The following is an 18209-nucleotide window of genomic DNA, read 5'->3' on the forward strand; positions in this document are numbered from 1 at the left end:
CTTTGCTGTGACACCAGGGTTGGGAGCGACTCCCAGCACCGAGTCAGGCTGGGGGCCGGGCCGCACATCCGAGGAAGCAGGTCGCCCCCTGAGGCTGTACTTCCCTGCTGAGCTGACCGCTCGGTGGGCACCGAGGCTGCCCAGCGGAGGGGCCTCAGGCAGGGAGGGCAGACGGGTACGATTAGCATCAGGTGGAAAAGAACCCCACAGGCCAACAAAGAACCGAAAACAAATGGGTGGCTTTCAGGGGGCAGGGGAGTTGAGTCTCATTCATCAAAAATCAGAATGGGATGAACTCTGTGGACGCGAGGGGGTTACAGTGGGCCACCGCAGGTCAGGGCTCACCCCTCAGTCGCACCGGCCCTGCCCACCTGACGAGAGGGCTTTCGGGGCCAGCCCTGAACCCTCTTCCCTTCTCTAAACTCACCCTGAGACCTGGGCTCCCTCCTGCCCTGACCCTCCCGCCCCAGGCCTGGGCGCAGGCGGCCCCCACAGGACTTGCCTCAGCTTCCGTTGACCTTGGTCATTGGCATGGTTCCAGCCAGGTCAGTTTCTGCCTCACAGGTTTTGGAGATCTTAGTTATGACCATTTTTATTGCTGAACTGTATTTCTCGTGGGACAGAATCAGTGCGAGGTGAAAGAAATTATTTTCTCCAAGTCTTCCTCATTGTCCGTGGTTGACTGTGAATCCCATTCTTGAGCCAGCTGTGTGCCGTCCGGCAAGGAGGACTGACTCACCTCTCCTGCTGCCGGGGCACCTGGGAGTCAGGGATGAACCAGGAATGGAAGAGTCCCGTATCCCAATAGGCACCCGACAGACATTTCTCTTTCCCAGTTTAAGGCATCACCAGGCAGAAACACCAAAAAATTATTTTGAAATAATTTGATACGTGATGTTTCCCCCCAAAACATCAGAGGCAACGGTGGGGAAAAATCAGAACTTTGCTGGGCTTTTTTATGCTGATTTTATAGTTCAGTGATGTTTTCCTTTTGAGGGAACTATGATCTTTTCAGTAGTAGTGTCTGTAAAGGACTTAAGTTGTCCCTATCTCCTCTGAGAGTGACTTACTTTTTGCAAGCTTAAACAGTCACCCCTCAAAGCCCCTGCAGCATCAGGAGTGGCTTCCCCCTTATTGAGGGGTTCACAGAGGGGCCTGTGGGAGGAGATGTGGGGCAGGCGACCCTGCACACCTTCCCCACATATGCCCTCCCTGCCCGGGCCTGACAAACAGCAAGGGATTGTCCTGCCATCTATCTGGTCTGATTGTTTTCAAGAGCTTGTCACCAGCAGGTATGATTCTCAGACATGAATCTGTCTCAAAAAGGTGTTGAAAAGTAGAGTGAGTGAGGTTATCAGAACAGGTGTAGCCACACTGGGGGACGCAGCCCCGCCAGAGAGCTGGCGCCCACGTGCCCCAGAGGAGCCCTGACGGGTGGCCCGCTGGCTTTCCTCCCCTCCTAGTCTCACCTGAGGAAGAACCCGCCCGCCTACTCGAGCTCCATGTCCATGGCAGCCGTGGTCGGCAACCCCAGGCTCCCGCCAGCAGTGATGGACAGGTGGCTGTGGGGCCCCATGCCGTCTGCTGAGGAGGAGGCCTACATGGTGTCTGAGCTGCTGGGCTGCCAGCCTCTGGTGGGCAGCGTGGCCACCAAAGAGCGAGTCATGAGCGCCCTGACTCAGGCCGAGTGCGTCCACTTTGCTACCCACATCTCTTGGAAATTGTCAGCCTTGGTCCTTACACCCAGCGTGGACGGCACCCCTGCCAGTGGCAAGAGCTCCTTCGGCCACCCCTACACAATCCCTGAGTCCCTGCGGGTGCAGGACGACACCAGCGATGGCGAGAGCATCTCGGACTGCCCGCCGCTGCAGGAGCTGCTGCTCACGGCCGCCGACGTCCTGGACCTGCGGCTGTCCGTAAAGCTGGTGGTCCTCGGCTCCTCCCAGGAGTCCAACAGCAAGGTCACAGCCGACGGGGTCATTGCACTGACGAGGGCCTTCCTGGCGGCTGGTGCACAGTGTGTCCTCGTGTCTCTGTGGCCTGTGCCCGTGGCCGCTTCCAAGATGTTCCTGCACGCCTTGTACTCATCCCTGCTGAATGGCCTGAAGGCCAGTGCGGCTCTGGGCGAGGCCATGAAGGTGGTGCAGAGCAGCAAGGCCTTCTCGCACCCCTCCAACTGGGCAGGTAGGATGCCTGTCAGAGGGCCTGGGGGGCACTCGGGCAGGGTGGGGGGAGAGGATGGCGGGGCCCTGGGGAAAGAGCAGGGAGAGGCTCAGGGAGAGAGCCTCGCTGGCCGAGACTCTGGCCTGCTGCCACATCAGTCTCTCAGCACTGTGGTGTCCACGTGGTTTGTTGAACTGGGAGCAGCAGAGCCATTTGCCGTCGGAGAGTGAGTGTCAACCCCTCCTTGATGTCGTGTGAACTGGGTGACCCGTCTTATGGCCCTCACGGGAAATCCCAGACTATAGGAAAGAGCAGTCAGTGCAGTAGAAAGACCTGAGATTTGGTCATCAGAGGACCTGGGTTTGGTCCAGCTCTGTGTCAGGCTGTGCGACCTGAGACTGGTTCCTTACCCTCTCTGAAGCTCAGTGTTCTCAGTGGTACCAAGGGATGACAGTGGTGGTACTGGCATCTCCCTGTCCACATTTAAGACAGTCTGAGGAATGCGTTGAATGTCTTGTGTGAGGCAGTCCATGTACTTGGGCCGGTGGCATGTGTGCCCAGTGGGCCAGCCACCGGGTCCTGTGAGGGGCACGAGGGCCTGGCGGTGGAGGGAGCACATTCCCTTCAACAGCTGGTCTGCCACTTGGCTCCGTGCAATGACCTGCAACCCCCTGTAGACCCTCCCATGCAGGAGACCTTCCCTGACAGGCTGAGACAGAGTCCAGACGCAGACCCAGGCCTCTGGTGCGGCCGGGCCATTTTTGCTGACATGCTTCACAATCCTTCAGTTTGTGACGGTCTCTCTGAATTGGCCCCTATACCTCCCCAGGACCTCTAGAGCAGAGGACAATGACCTGTAAAGCAGAATGTCTTAAACCTTGAGGAAGAGAGGACCACCACAAATACTATTTTCAAACATTTATGTTTTATTTTTTTAATGGCAAAAAAAAAATACCATTCATTTATATATTTCAAAATTGGGAAAAAATGGCTTTCACCTACCTTACTCTTCCCCTCAAAATAAATCCAGTTGACATGAGCTGATGTTGCTGGTGTCGCTTCCCAAAGGTGGGTGAGCTCTGAAGCAGGGCCATGGTGTCCCAGGCTTAGCGACCAGCAAACAGGAGCCTGCGGGGGCCACGCCGGGGCAGAGCAGAGTTGCCTGTGGCCAAGGGCCAGTGCTGGGTGGATGAGCCACGTTGCTAAGGAGTGGAAACGTGTTTACTTCACAGACACAACACAGCTATGGTATTATTCAAAACACAAAGGAGAATCCATCCTGTTTCCTTGTGTGGCTGAAGAGAAACATTCAGTTGGTCCAGCAGGCCTCCTCTCTGGCGGCCCTCAGCTCACAGCCGGGCCCTCCCTCTGCAAGGCGGGGGCAGGCAGGCCCCGCGTGTTTGGGCCTGGCTATTGGCTAAACTGCTTCTGCTGCCCAGAGATGTGGAAATCAGAGGTGATGCCCACGGTTTCCACGATTGTTCTCAGCACATGATGTCTGTTTATATCCACTCACAGCAGTCAGAAGGGGCTGTCAGCCCCACATGGTCCCACAGAATCTACTGCAGGGTTCATGGGGACCCAGCCCATGCTTGGCCATTTACTCCTGACAGGACTCGCCCCTTCCCCTCCCCCAGTCTTCCCAGTGTGCTCATGGACATGGTATTTTTGTCATTGTTTAGTTTCAGTGACAGATGATAGAAAAGCCAGCTCTGTTCTGGGGGAAACGGTGTTTAATGATGCTTCCCTGTTACCCTTGTAAACAGCCTTGGTGCATTAATTCTTAGAAAACCCTTCCCCTCCATTACTCAGGGCAGGTTGGTCCCACAGTTGCCGGTGGAGGCTGCTTCACTGTGCCAGCCCCAGGCCCTGCCTATGGAAGCGGGCGCTGGGGAAGCAGCCACAGGGGCAGGAGGGAGGGGGACAGGATCCAGGCGGCCGTGTGGCTCCTCCCCAGCCCAGGCTCTGTTTGCTTGCCTTACAACTGGGGGATACCGCCTCCTGTCCCCTCATCTGGTGGCCCTGAGGAGTCAAACACACCCACTCCTGCATCCCCGGGCAGCTTCCAGACCAACACATGAATTTCAGGGAAAACAAGGCAGATCATTCCTTGGGATGGTGGCCAAGCCAGGGAAGGGCCAGGGGGCCATGCAGCCTTTTTCTGTCTCGTTCACTGCGCAGCAGGAAAGCAGAGGCACTTTCCTGAGCAGCTCGCCCAGCAAAAGAGCCCCGTCCACTTACTGAGCCATTAAACGGTATAGATTCTTAAAGGGGTGGGGGGACAAAAGAGGGTCAGCCTGCCCTGGGGAGTGAGCCGTCCCGGTCCAGCCTGTGGAGCAGCTGTCCCGGGCAGGCCCCGCTCTCTGGAACAGGTGAGTTGTGGAGACCAGCTGGGCTGGGCGAGGGCGGCTCTCAGGGGCCTCCTGTGCTCCCACAGGGTTCATGCTCATCGGGAGCGACGTGAAGCTCAACAGCCCCTCCTCACTCATCGGCCAGGCCCTCACCGAGATCCTCCAGCACCCGGAGCGCGCGCGGGACGCCCTGCGCGTGCTGCTGCACCTGGTAAGGGGCACGGGGCCCTCGCGGGAGGGGGCCGGAGAAGCACGAGGAGCAGGGCGAGGCTGGAGGGGGTCCCCGCAGCAGCAGGGGCGTGAGCAAGCGGAGGGGAGGTTGTCCCCAGATGCCTGTGCGGTGAGCACAGTGTGTGGTGTCACACCGATGGCCGCAGCCATCCTCGCCCAGACCCTGGAGCGGGGGGCGGCCAAGAGGAGCCCTGGAGCGGGGCCTGACCACAGCTGCTTCCGCCATGTGGCTTCAGGCACGTGACCTTGCTGTCTGAGCCTCAACTTCCTCGGGTGGAAGGGGGGATAAAACTTTACCTTCTCAAGATTGTCATGAGGGTTAGAGAAAAGCTGAGTAGCTGGCACACAGTAGGGTCCCAGTAGCTGAGAACGGCTATCTTATAATTAGAGGACACTGGCCCTCCCCTAAACTCAGTTGGAAGGGTCCAAGCCTGACCCTGTTCTTGGCGGGGCCCCGGAGACGACACAGTCGGAGCCCCCGTGTCGTTGTCTACACAATTGAAAGGTTATAAATCAAGCCAGGAAACGGTGACAGAAAACTTGTCCCATCCTTCCACTTACCAAGCAATTAAATCTGGAAGGCAGTTTCAAATAATTTAGAATTCTTAGCTTTCTTAGAATTCTGTGCCAGGAAGACCAGCACAGCCCCTGCCCGGGCCCCGTGCAGCGCAGGGCGGGCGGGGGTGGGGGACATAGCCCACGCCGCATCTGAACTCTTTCCAGACTGAAGGCCGACAGCTGCCCGTGGCCGCCTCGCAGCTCAGAGGTGCACACACAGTTCTGCCTGAGCTCGGGCGGGGGGAGGACCTGGCGAAGGCTTCTCCATGGGTCCTGGCAGTGGGCTGGGGCCAGCTTCCGGGTGGGCATGTCCTCTTGGCCAGGGGAATGCAGCCCATGGGCCTGGGTAGCAGCTGTGGACAGGCTCCAGCGAGGGATCGGTCACAGACATTTCTTAAGCTCAGGTCTGCCTGAAGGAGGTTTTTTCAGGCCCCAAAGAAATCTGTGTGTGAACGAGAATGCTGGAGCCTGAAACCTCCACCAGCTCTTCAGCCATAAGCAAGGAAGCCCAGGCTGCCTGCCACTGGGTGGACCCTTCTGCTTTGAGAATTTGGGGGAGACTTTCCCAACTGATTTTAACGTGTGCCTGGAAGCTGCATGGAGCCTTTACATTGCTCCGCACTAGGACCCTTTTCAGGTCCCTGTCACCCCCAGAGGTGCACTCCTTCCCTGCTGTGGCCCGTTTGCTTTCTCCTCCCAGGCCAGGCCGTGGAACAAGAGCCAGGCCTCTCAGCTCCCATTCAGCCTTGAGGGCCCTCAAGTATATCTAAGGGTTTTCTCTTTCTTGGCTTCGTCTTCTGGGGTGAGTGTAGGGGCCATGGGTCAAGTTGACCAATCCTTCCCTCCTTCTAACTACCCAGTGGGCAGTGTCTCCAGGGCCCTTGCACCCCGAGGGACTGCCAGCTGGCTGGCTGCCTTTCCTGCCCGGGAACACACATTTCCTCCTGCCTGTGATGTCAGCCCCCAGCAGCCCAGGGTTTTACTCTAAGAAAAGTCTCAAGTGACATCCTGGAGAACTCTCCTTCCCCTCCCGTGATGGTAGGTGTGCCCCAGGGCAGGTGACATCTCAGGACGGACTGAGGTTTCCCTTAGAAGAACAGCCAAAGGCAGGCATGCAGCTGTCGCAGATGCCGTAGACGTTCCCTGGGAGCTAAGGTGGCAGTTACCTGGTGGCACTGGAAGGTGGAAGGGGCCCGTGGTGCAGGGGGACACAGGCTCCGTATGTCAGTGCTACAGGACAAAGGAGTTGGAGGCCTGGGAGACTAAAGCCCCATGGTGGGCTCTGCTTGGTGTGTGTGGGGCACACGGGCAGCGAGGGAGGTCCTGAAGGCCGGGGAGCCACCGTTGCAGGGTTTGGGGCAGGCCCTTGACCGGAGATCAGCTTTCAGACAGATCACGTGAGTGTCTATAGAGGAGAGCCCGAAGCCAGGTTAGGGAGGGGACAGCACTCTTCTGAGTCTCCAGCCCTTGGCTCTGACTGTAGCAGCCCCTCCCTGGTGGCAGCTGTCAGCCCTGCGGCTTCCCACACAGGTTTTATGTTTCCCCAAAGCCACCTGGAGAGAAACCAGCCCCCCCCCACCCCCGCCGCCAAAAGCGGTGTCTCACTCCCCCCTCCCTTCCCCTCCCCTCCTCCCCTGCAGGTGGAGAAGTCCCTGCAGCGCATTCAGAATGGGCAGCGCAACGCCATGTACACATCCCAGCAGAGCGTGGAGAACAAAGTGGGCGGCATCCCGGGCTGGCAGGCCCTCCTCACTGCTGTGGGCTTCCGGCTGGACCCCCCAGCCAGCGGCCTGCCTGCGGCTGTCTTCTTCCCGACCTCTGACCCGGGCGACCGGCTCCAGCAGTGCAGCAGTACCCTCCAGTCCCTGCTGGGTGAGCCTCCGCTGACAGCACGCCCAGGGTGGGGGTTGGCCGTGGCCCCTGCCGGGTCTCAGGTGGGGAGGAGCGAGGGTCTCCTGAGAATTGCCAAGGATTCCCAGACACAGACTCCTCCTGACGTGGGGGAAATGAGTGCTCCCGACCTGGTGTTTCCACCTGTGATGGCAACACACCCTCTGCCCCTTCCTGGGGTGACATGAGGTCATGTTGGGCAAACAGTAGCTGCTATTAACATTTAATCAGCAGCTTCGGATCTGACAGAGCCATGTGGCTGACCCCAGGGTGACGCAGGGTACAGATGCTCAGGGCTGCCCTTTGTGCTTCACTTGGAGGGGGTGATGCTGCCTGAGTGACGTCAGGGTCCTGGCATGTGACTACATGCCTGGAGGACACAGCAGGGTCAGGACCGGCCCTGCCTCCACCTGTCCTTCTCAGAGACAAGTCAGACATGGACACACACGTGTGGCTGTCCCAAGCTTTTAAAAATGCCACCAAAACTGAGCATTGGGGTGCTTTCCCCTCGGAAGGCACAGGACCGTGGGTGCGGAGGCCCCTCTGGATAACGCCTGCCTGCTTCTTGCTTTAGGTCTGCCTAACCCTGCCCTCCAAGCCCTCTGCAAGCTCATCACTGCCTCGGAGACGGGCGAGCAGCTCATCAGCCGGGTGAGTCGAGCCAGGACAGCTGAGCCCAGGCCTGAGGGCTCTGCTGAGTTGGAGAGACAATGATTTGGCCCCAGATAGGAACCTGCATGTGACGCAGTCTGTTTTTTCCAGCCTAGGTAATGAGAAGGAAAAGGCGAGGGCCTGAGACGTGCAGGCAGAGAGGAGCAAGTTCTCGCAGTGTCCTCTCTGGGCGCTGAGTCCCAAGAGTGTTAGGGCCTCAGGGGATGCTTAAGGAGCCCCTGTGGTCTCAGGACATTTCTTGAAAACTCTTCATTCTGTGGCCTCCTGCACCTTGTCATCCCTAACCACCAACTGTTTCTGCCGAATGACAAGAGGTGCAGCCACCAGCCCCAAGCCGGCAGGTGTAGGGCCAGCCTGTCAGGATGGCTACAGGTGTTCCAATGCTTATTCTCAGATCAGAGTATGACCCCTGTCTGAAACGAAACCACCACTGAGGCACAGTGGTGAACACAAAGTCAACTCTCATGAAATATAGTGCTTAGTAGGTGTTCAAAAAGTGCTTTCTTTTAGGAGAATGTAGATCTGATTCAGAAAACGGAAGGATTCTAACCCTTAGCATCATGCAGGCCCTCCTCAACTTGGCCTAAGAGCTTCTGATCTTCCTACTGGCCAGTGAGGGTCTAGAACAAGCCCCTGGGTGACAGTATAGCAACCCCTGTCTAAAGAGCACAGAACAGTTTTCTCTGGTCATCTCAGAGTGTAATAATTTGAAAAAGTAGTACACATTGTTATTAGATATCAGCAGATTTCATTTTAGCAGAACTGTTTCTATGTGTAAGAAGTGAAGCTGCTCCATCTCGGGTTAACCTCTGAAAATCTGAGCGGTGCCTGGAGCCTCCCCTCCCTGGGCTGGTTTCCAGCCTGGATTTGGAATGTAGCTCACGGATCTGGCCCCTTCACAAAGTTTCTGCTCATTTTGTAATAAGTGTGTTAGATCTGCTTGTTGAATAGAATCAGGAAGACATTTAAACATCCTGAACCCAGGGCTACAAGCCTGTGCTCTACAGAAAGAAAAAACTAGAGTTACATTTGCAGGGCAAGGCTGAGCATCTAAGGAGCCGATAGCCTAGTTTCTTGCTTTTGGTGGCAGCACAGGGAGCTCCACAGGGTGGCTGGGGATGGCAGGCATTTCCGAACCACTCTGGAACCTCAGACTCTGCTTACAGAGTGGCCTGTCTGGCCGACCCCGGCCCTGACCCCCCACCCCCACCCCGCCCCCCCGCCCCCAGCACGTTTGGCCTGGGCGTGGCTGTGCGTCCTCCTGTGTGTCCCTGCTGACTCTCGCTCCTCTCCCCTCCGGGTCAGAGCCGCGGGCCCGGTGTGGTGCTTCCTACAGCAGTGATCAGCGTGTGTTGCATAACTACCTGTGCTTGAGTCTAAACTCTCTTCTTTCTCTCTCTTTCTCTCTCTTTCTCTTATAATCTGCTGGCCGAAGGCTGTTAAAAATATGGTTGGAATGGTGAGTACCACTCTAAGTAGCACTGTCGTCAGGTGAGCCCCTCAACCCGCCCACCCCACGGTCCCCCTGGCACTGCTGTCTCACCAGTACGCGCTCAGGCGGGGGCAGTGCCGCTGGCTCAGGCAGTCTGCCCCCCTCCACTCTGGCTCCCCTTTCCTGCTCCACCCTTCATGTGCTCTTGATTTGACCTTTTCAAGTTCCCTCAGAACAGCAGGGGCAGGAGCGACACACAGTGAACCCACAGAAGGCCCGGGGTGGGGTTCACCCACTCAGCAGGTTGTGTGTCCGGGACACCCAGCCCTTCTCTAGGCCCCGAGCCCCCTCCTGTGCTCAGAGCCCCGTGGCCAGTGCCCGAGGGAAGAGGCTGGAAGCAGAAACCCTGCCTGTGGGCCAGCCCTCAAGCTCCCAGAGAGAGAACAGCAGGACAATAGGCATGGAGGCACCATAAAAAGAATTTCAAATGCTACCCACGTATAAGGTCATTAGTGATGACAATAACAGGTGACACAAGAAAAACTTGGGGACAGATCCCGGGGGGGGGGATGGGTGGACGCAGCGGACGCTGACGCTCTCCCCACTCAGCTCCACCAGGTGCTGGTCCAGCTGCAGGCCGGCGAGAAGGAGCAGGACTTCGCATCGGCCCCCATTCAGGTCTCCATCAGCGTCCAGCTGTGGCGGCTCCCGGGGTGTCATGAGTTCCTGGCGGCTCTAGGTAGGACAGAGCATCCTTGACTTAGTTGGCTTCTTTCATTCTATTTTTTAAAAATCTATTTTTCTCCTAGTTGTATTGGGTAAAGTTGGTAGACTGTTAGGAGTCTTAGTGTTTTCTTAGTTTATTACTTAAAAATAGCTAACACAAAGACTCTAGTGCTTTCGCACAATTTCCAAATGGCCTTTGGCTTTGTCCCATTTTCCCTACATTATGATTTCCATTTGTAGTCATCGCGTTAAGATGAATCCGCTGGATTTCAGTATTGCTGGGAGTCAGGCCATGATTAAAGAAAAGAAACTGAAGCCATCAAATAATGATTTCAATACTGGTCTCTGGCGACTGGAACTTGGCAGAAAAAAAATACACTTGAAACCACCTTTGGTTGACTATGGGGACCTAGAACTGCATGTTCCAGGATCCTTGTTCAATCCAGAACACTCTGCCTTTTTCAACATTGTAACACAGCTGAGGCAGCTCCCAACAATGTTGCTACTTTCTTACCACAGATGCATTTGTTCATAAAACACCTTGAGAGGCTAGGTGGCTCTCCTCCTGCCCCAGTAAGTGCCTGTGTGACTTCCAGGAAGCCATTCACGCCTCACTTTTTTTTTTTTTTTAAAAACACCAGTTCTGTGTCGGGCAGGGTTCTAGGTACTGCAGATATAGCAGTGAAGAAAGGATAAAAAGTCTTGCCCTCTTAGAGAGGAACACGGATATAGAAGGACCTAATACTAGAGAGGAAGATGGACATAGAAAGACCTAATCTAAGGGGAGCACCTCAGAAAGTGAGGAAGCCCCGTGACAGACAAAAGCATCAGGTCACAGTGATGGGCTGGAGGGGTGAGGGCAGGGAGCCTGGCAGGCCCAGAGCCTGTGAGTGAAAGATCCAGGCAGAGGGAAGAGCATCAGTGAGCCTGAGGCCTGGGCGGGGTGCAGGGGACACGGGGGTGGATGAGGAAGAGGATGGGGCAGATCCTGGGGCCATGAGGCCAGTGAAAGGTCCTTGGTTTTTAACCTGAGGGAGTGGGTAATCTTTGGAGGTTGACGTGGCCTGGATTCACTGCTACAGGGACCAGCCATCAAACATGGCAGGGCCGAGATTTTTTTTTTTTTTTTTTTTTAAAAACCCCATCACATTCCCAGTCTGACCACTTCTGATCACCTCTGCTGTCACAGTAGAGTCCAGGCTGCCATCACTTCTTTTTTTTTTTTTTGATATCTTTTTTTTAACTTTTTATTTATTTTTTACAATAAACTGCATATATTTAGAGTGTACAATTTGGTATCCCAATCTCCCAATTCATTCCCCCCCAAACCCTCCCCGCTTTCCCCACTTGGTGTCCATATGTTTATTCTCTACATCTGTGTCTCTATATCTGCCTTGCAAACCAGTTGATTTGTACCATTTTTCTATAGTCCACATATATGTGTTAATATACGATATTTGTTTTTCTGACTCACTTCACTCTGTATGACAGTCTCTAGGTCCATCCATGTCTCTAAAAATGTCCCAGTTTCATTGCTTTTTGCAGCTGAGTAATATTCCATTGTATGTATGTACCACATCTTCTTTATCCATTCATCTGTTGATGGACATTTACGTTGCTTCCATGTCCTGGCTATTGTAAATAGTGCTGCAATGAACACTGGAGTGCATGTGTCTTTTTGAATGATGGTGTTCTCTGGGTATATGCCCAGCAGTGGGATTCCTGGGTCATATGATAGTTCTATTTTTAGTTTTGCAAGGAACCTCCATACTGTTTTCCATAGTGGCTGTATCAATTTACATTCCCACCAGCAATGCAAGAGCATTCCTTTTTCTCTACACCCTCTCCAGCATTTACTGTTTCTAGATTTTCTGATGGTGCCCATTCTAACCGGTGTGAGATGATACTTCATTGTCGTTTTGATTTGCATTTCTCTAATAATTAGTGATGTTGAGCAGCTTCTCATGTGCCTCTTGGCCATCCGTATGACTTCTTTGGAGAAATGCCTATTTAGGTCTTCTGCCCATTTTTTGATTGGGTTGTTTGGTTTTTTTTCATATTGAGCTGGATAAACTGTTTATATATTTTGGAGATTAGTCCTTTGCTGATTCATTTGCAACTATTTTTTCCCATTTTGAGGGTTGTCTTTTTGTCTTGCTTATAGTTTCCTTTGCTGTGCAGAAGCTTTGAAGTTTCATTAGGTCCCATTTGTTTATTCTTGTTTTTATTTCCATTACTCTAGGGGGTGGATCAAAAAAGATCTTGCTGTTATTTATGTCGAAGAGTGTTCTTCCTATGTTTTCCTCTAGGAGTTTTATAGTGCTTGGCCTTACATTTAGGTCTTTTATCCATTTTGAGTTTATTTTTGTGTATGGTGTTAGGAAGTGTTCTAATTTCATTCTTTTACAGGTAGCTGTCCAGTTTTCCCAGCACCACTTATTGAAGAGGCTGCCTTTTCTCCATTGGAGATCCTTGCCTCCTTTGTCATAGATTAGTTGACCATAGTTTATCTCTGGGCTTTCTATCCTGTTCCATTGATCTGTATTTCTGTTTTTGTGCCAGTACCATACTGTCTTGATCACTGTAGCCTTGTAGTATAGCCTGAACTCAGGAAGCCTGATTCCACCAACTCCATCTTTCCTTCTCAAGATTGCTTTGGCTGTTCTGGGTCTTTTGTGTTTCCATACAAATCGTAAAATTTCTTGTTCTATTTCTGTGAAAAATGCCATTGGTAATTTGATCGGGATTGCACTGAATCTGTAGATTGCTTTGGGTAGTATAGTCATTTTCACAATGTTGATTCTTCCATTCCAAGAACATGGTACGTCTCTCCATCTGTTTCTGTCTTCTTTGATTTCTTTCAGTAGTGTCTTATAGTTTTCTGAGTACAGGTCTTTTACCTCCTTGGTTAGGTTTATTCCTAGGTATTTTATTCTTTTTGTTGCAATGGTGAATGGGATTGTTTCCTTAATTTCTCTTTCTGATCTTTCATTGTTGGTGTATAGAAATGCAAGAGATTTCTGTGTGTTAATTTTGTATCCTGCAACTTTACCAAATTCATTGATTAGCTCAAGTAGTTTTCTGGTGGCATCTGTAGGATTTTCTATGTATAGTATCATGTCATCTGTGAACAGTGACAGTTTTACTTCTTCTTTTCCAATTTGGGTTCCTTTTATTTCTTTTTCTTCTCTGATTGCTGTGGCAAGGACTTCCAAAACGATGTTGCGTAGTAGTGGCGAGAGTGGACATCCTTGTCTTGTTCCTGATCTTAGAGGGAATGCTTGCAGTTTTTCACCATTGAGAATGATGTTTGCTGTGGGTTTGTCATATATGGCCTTTATTATGTTGAGGTAGGTTCCCTCTATGCCCACCTTCTGGAGAGTTTTTATCATAAATGGGTGTTGAATTTTGTCAGAAGCTTTTTCTGCATCTATCGAGATGATCATGTGGTTTTTATCCTTCACTTTGTTAATATGGTGTATCACATTGATTGATTTGCATATATTGAAGAATCCTTGCATTCCAGGGATAAACCCCACTTGATCATGGTGTATGATCCTTTGAATGTGTTGTTGGATTCTGTTGGCTAGTATTTTGTTGAGGATTTTTGCATCTAAATTCATCAGTGATATTGGTCTGTAGTTTTCTTTTTTTTGTAGTATCTTTGTCTGGTTTTGGTATCAGGGTGATGGGGGCCTCATAAAATGAGTTTGGGAGTGTTCCTTCCTCTGCAATTTTTTGGAAGAGTTTGAGAAGGATGGGTGTTAGCTCTTTTCTAAATGTTTGATAAAATTCACCTGTGAATCCATCTGGTCCTGGACTTTTGTTTGTTGGGAGATTCTTAGTCACAGTTTCAATTTCATTACTTGTGATTGGTCTGTTCATATTTTCTGTTTCTTCCTGATTCAGTTTTGGACGGTTATAGCTTTCTAAGAATCTGTCCGTTTCATTCAAGTTATCCATTTTATTGGCATATACTTGCTTGTAGTAATCTCTTATGGTGCTTTTTATTTCTGTGGTGTCCGTTGTAACTTCTGTCTCATTTCTAATTTTATTGATTTGAGTCCTCTCCCTCTTTTTCTTGATGAGTCTTGCTAGAGGTTTATCAACTTTATTTATCTTCTCAAAGAACCAGCTTTTAGTTTTATTGATTTTTGCTATTGTTTTCTTTGTCTCTATTTCATTTATTTCTGCTCTGATCTTTATGATTTCTCTCCGTCTACTAACTTGGGGTTTTGTTTGCTCTTCTTTCTCTAGTTTCTTTAGGTGTAAGGTTAGATTGTTTATTTGGGATGTTTCTTGTTTCTTGAGGTAGGATTGTATCGCTATAAAATTCCCTCTTAGAGCTGCCTTTGCTGCATCCCATAGGTTTTGGGTCGTTGTGTTTTCATTGTCATTTGTCTCTAGGTATTTTTTGATTTCCTCTTTGATTTCTTCAGTGATCTGTTGGTTATTTAGTAGCGTATTGTTTAGCCTCCATGTGTTTGTGTTTGTGTTTTTTACAGTTCTTTTCCTGTAATTGATTTCTAATCTCAGCATTGTGGTCAGAAAAGATGCTTGATACGATTTCAATTTTCTTGAATTTACCAAGGCTTGATTTATGACCCAAAATGTGATCTATCCTGGAGAATGTCCCATGTGCACTTGAGAAGAATGTGTAATCTGCTGTTTTTGGATGTAATGTCCTATAGATATCTATTAAATCCAGCCAATTTATTGTGTCATTTAAAGCTTGTGTTTCCTTATTAATTATCTGTGTGGATGATCTGTCCATTGGTGTAAGTGGGGTGTTAAAGTCCCCCACTATGATTGTGTTACTGTCGATTTCCTCTTTCATAGTTGTTAGTTTAGCATTTGCCTTATGTACTGAGGTGCTCCTATATTGGGTGCATATATATTTATAATTGTTATCTCTTCTTCTTGGATTGACCCCTCGATCTTTATGTAGTGTCCTTTCTTGTCTCTTGTAACATTTTTTATTTTAGCATCTATTTTATCTGATATGAGTATCGCTACTCCAGCTTTCTTTTGATTTCCATTTGCATGGAATATCTTTTTCCATCCCCTCACTTTCAGTCTGTATGTGTCCCTAGGTCTGAAGTGGGTCTCTTGTAGACAGCATATATATGGGTCTTGTGTTTGTATCCATTCAGCTAGTCTGTGTCTTTTGGTTGGTGCATTTAGTCCATTTACATTCAAGGTAATTATCGATATGTATGTTCCTAGTACCATTTTCTTAATGGTTTTGTTTTTGTTTCTGTAGGTCCTTTTCTTCTCTTATGTTTCCCACTTAGAGAAGGTCCTTTAGCATTTGTTGTAAGGCTGGTTTGGTGGTGCTGAACTCTCTTAGCTGTTGCTTGTCTGTAAAGCTTTTGATTTCTCCCTCGAATCTGAATGAGATCCTTGCTGGGTAGAGTATACTTGGTTGTAAGTCTTCCCTTTCATCACTTGAAATATATCATGCCACTCCCTTCTGGCTTGCAGAGTTTCTGCTGAGAAATCAGCTGTTTACCTGATGGGGGTTCCCTTGTGTTATTTGTCGTTTTTCCCTTGTTGCTTTTAGTAACTTTTCTCTGTCTTTAATGTTTGTCAGTTTGACTACGATATGTCTTGGCATGTTTCTCCTTGGGTTTATCCTGCCTGGGACTCTCTGTGCTTCCTGGACTTGGGTAGCTATCTCCTTTCCCATGTTAGGGAAGTTTTCAACTATAATCTCTTCCAGTATTTTCTCAGGTCCTTTCTCTCTCTCTTCTCCTTCTGGGACCCCCATAATGCGAATGTTGGTGCGTTTAACATTGTCCCAGAGGTCTCTTAGGCTGTCTTCAGTTCTTTTCATTCTTTTTTCTTTATTCTTTTCTGCATCAGTGATGATCACCATTCTGTCTTCCAGGTCACTTATTCGTCCTTCTGCCTCAGTTAATCTGCTATTGGTTTCTTCAAGTGTATTTTTCATTTCAGTTATTGTGTTGCATATCTCTGTTTGTTTGTTCTTTAATTCTTCTAGGTCTTTGGTAAACTTTTCTTGCAACTTTTCGATCTTTGCATCCAACCTTTTTTCAAAGTCCTGGATCATCTTCACCATCATTATTCTGAATTCTTTTTCCAGAAGAGTGCCTATCTCCTCTTCATTTAGTTGTTTTTCTGGTGTTTTATCTTGTCCCTTCATCTGGTACAAAGTCTTTTGCCTTTTCATTTTCTCTTTCTGTGGCCATGATTTTCAGTTCCACAGATGAAATACTGCTGATACTACTTGATTCTGCTGTCTGCCCTCTTGTGGAGGAAGCTGTCTGGGAGGCTTGTGGGTGCTTCCTGATGGGAGGGACTGATGCTGGATTGGCCTGGGTGGGTGGAGCTCGGTAAAACTTTAATCCGATTTGGTGGGTGGAGCTCAGTGACACTTTCATCTGCTTGTCTGTCAGTGGGTGGGGCTGTGTTCCCACCCTTGTGGTTGTTTGGCCTGAGGCAACCCAGCCCTGGTGCTTACAGGCTCTTTGGTGGGGCTAATGGTGGACTCTGGAAGGGCTCAGGCCAATGAGCACTTCTCAGAACCCCTGCTGCCAGTGCCCCTGTCTCCTCGGTGAGCCACAGCTGCCCCCCACCTCTGCTGGCAACCCTCCAACACCAGCAGGTGGGTCTGGTTCAGTCTCCTATGGGGTCACTGCTCCTTCCCCCTGGGTCCTGGTGAGCACACTTTTTTGTGTGCCCTCCAAGAGTGGAGTCTCTGTTTTCCCCAGTCCTGTGGAGGTCCTGCAGTCAAATCCAGCTGGCTTTCAAAGTCTGATTCTGTGGGGATTCCTCCTCCCGTTGCTGGACCCCCAGGTTGGGAAGCCTGATGTGGGGCTCAGAACCCTCAGGACTTCTGTGGTATAACTGTTCTCCAGCTTGTGAGTCACCCACCCAGCATTTACGGGATTTGATTTTAACATGACTGCGCCCCTCCTGCAGTCTCATTGTGGCTTCTCCTTTGTCTCTGGATGTGGGGTGGTTTTTTTTTGGTGAGTTCCAGTGTCTTTCTGTGGATGGTTGGTCAGCAGTTAGTTGTAACTCCAGTGCTCTTGCAAGAGGGAGTGAGCGCACGTCCTCCTACTCTGCCATCTTGATTGCCATCCCTGAGATTCCTTTTTAAGGAACTGTTATTCTCTTGGGAAGCCTGGATATTCAGTATTGGGCCATCTTTTCTAGCCCATTTGTAGATGACCTTTCCCAGCCCACCTCAACATATGGCACAGCCCCACAGGGGCTCCAGATCCCCTGCGAGTAAAAGCTTCAATGTCCTTTATGATTTGTACTATTTGCTTGTTTTCTGTGGACTTAAAACATGTCTTCCTGGTGTAAATTTATATCTAATTAAATGTACTCAGGAGAAAATGGAGCAAGGGTGAGAAAGGCCAGGTCCACCAGGATGGGTCTCTTCACTTCTGTGACAAGCTGCAGGGTGAGGCTAGAACAAAGTCAAGGTCCTTCTGTATAAAGAGAAGCTCTCATCCTCACGCAGGGCCTCAGCCCCCCTCAGGAGTGGGTGTGGCGGGGCCAGCCCTCCTCCCCTGTGGACAGGCGGTTTCTGAGGCCCCTTTGCCAGGTATGTCACTGGCTCTCTCTGCTGTTGGGATCCGGGGTGATTTTCGTTGATGCTCTTCTATGTCTCTGTACTTCCCGAATCCCACTGATACTCAAAGGGTGAGATGGGTGTGCATACTTTTCTAATCTTTAAATCCTTTGGACTGAGATTGGGGAGAAGCATACCCTCTCCAGCCCTCAGCACCATCACAACCCATCACAGGGCTGTGGCTTATTTAGAGGACTCAGTTTTATTGGAGCAACCAGTTCAAATCACTTTGATAAAGTAGAGTTTTCTAACTAAAAGATACATTTATATTATTAGATATTCGTTTTCTAAGTGCTGAGTTCTCTAAGACCTTCCCGTTGTTTTCAGGGACTGTTTATTTCTGAGTTCAGAGAGGAAAATGTCCCAGAGCAACCAGAATGCTGAGTGGCTGCTCTATTGAATCTAATTACCACAGGAGTGACAGTGTCCGAACCAATATCAGAATTACAAGAATAAAAAAGAGAATTTTCCTTTGGCGAGTGCTCTCCATCGTGCATAGTGTGTCATGGGTCCCTGCTGTGGGAACACTGTGAGCTCAAAGGAGCAGAAGGCCTGGGATCACAGGGCCGCCCCCTGGCTG

The 18209-nt window shown here is 50.4% G+C and overlaps 1 protein-coding gene and 1 long non-coding RNA gene across 12 annotated transcripts in view; one reads left to right on the forward strand and one right to left on the reverse strand.

Moving 5' to 3' along the window:
- TTC28 (tetratricopeptide repeat domain 28) overlaps positions 1 to 18209 on the forward strand; it is a 586106-nt gene that overhangs the window by 560170 nt on the left and 7727 nt on the right. For 9 of the 10 annotated variants that reach the window (XR_009055063.1, XR_009055064.1, XR_009055062.1 and 6 more), the window contains 6 exons: positions 1464 to 2184; positions 4601 to 4725; positions 6944 to 7175; positions 7768 to 7844; positions 9301 to 9324; positions 9907 to 10036. Coding sequence is in view for 6 of the 10 variants with exons in the window: in XM_057745050.1 (XP_057601033.1) it covers positions 1464 to 2184; positions 4601 to 4725; positions 6944 to 7175; positions 7768 to 7844; positions 9301 to 9324; positions 9907 to 10036 (1309 nt within the window). In the remaining 4 variants the exon portion in view is untranslated. The remainder of the gene's footprint in view (positions 1 to 1463; positions 2185 to 4600; positions 4726 to 6943; positions 7176 to 7767; positions 7845 to 9300; positions 9325 to 9906; positions 10037 to 18209) is intronic. The other variant, XM_057745051.1, reaches the window with a different exon arrangement.
- The window catches only part of LOC130858511 (uncharacterized), a 63130-nt gene continuing 54815 nt past the window's right edge, over positions 9895 to 18209 (reverse strand). For both annotated transcript variants that reach the window (XR_009055066.1, XR_009055067.1), the window contains one exon: positions 9895 to 10032. This is a non-coding gene — a long non-coding RNA (uncharacterized LOC130858511). The remainder of the gene's footprint in view (positions 10033 to 18209) is intronic.

The sequence above is a fragment of the Hippopotamus amphibius genome, chromosome 8 (assembly GCF_030028045.1).
Source record: "Hippopotamus amphibius kiboko isolate mHipAmp2 chromosome 8, mHipAmp2.hap2, whole genome shotgun sequence".
NCBI classification, from domain to species: Eukaryota; Metazoa; Chordata; class Mammalia; order Artiodactyla; family Hippopotamidae; genus Hippopotamus; species Hippopotamus amphibius.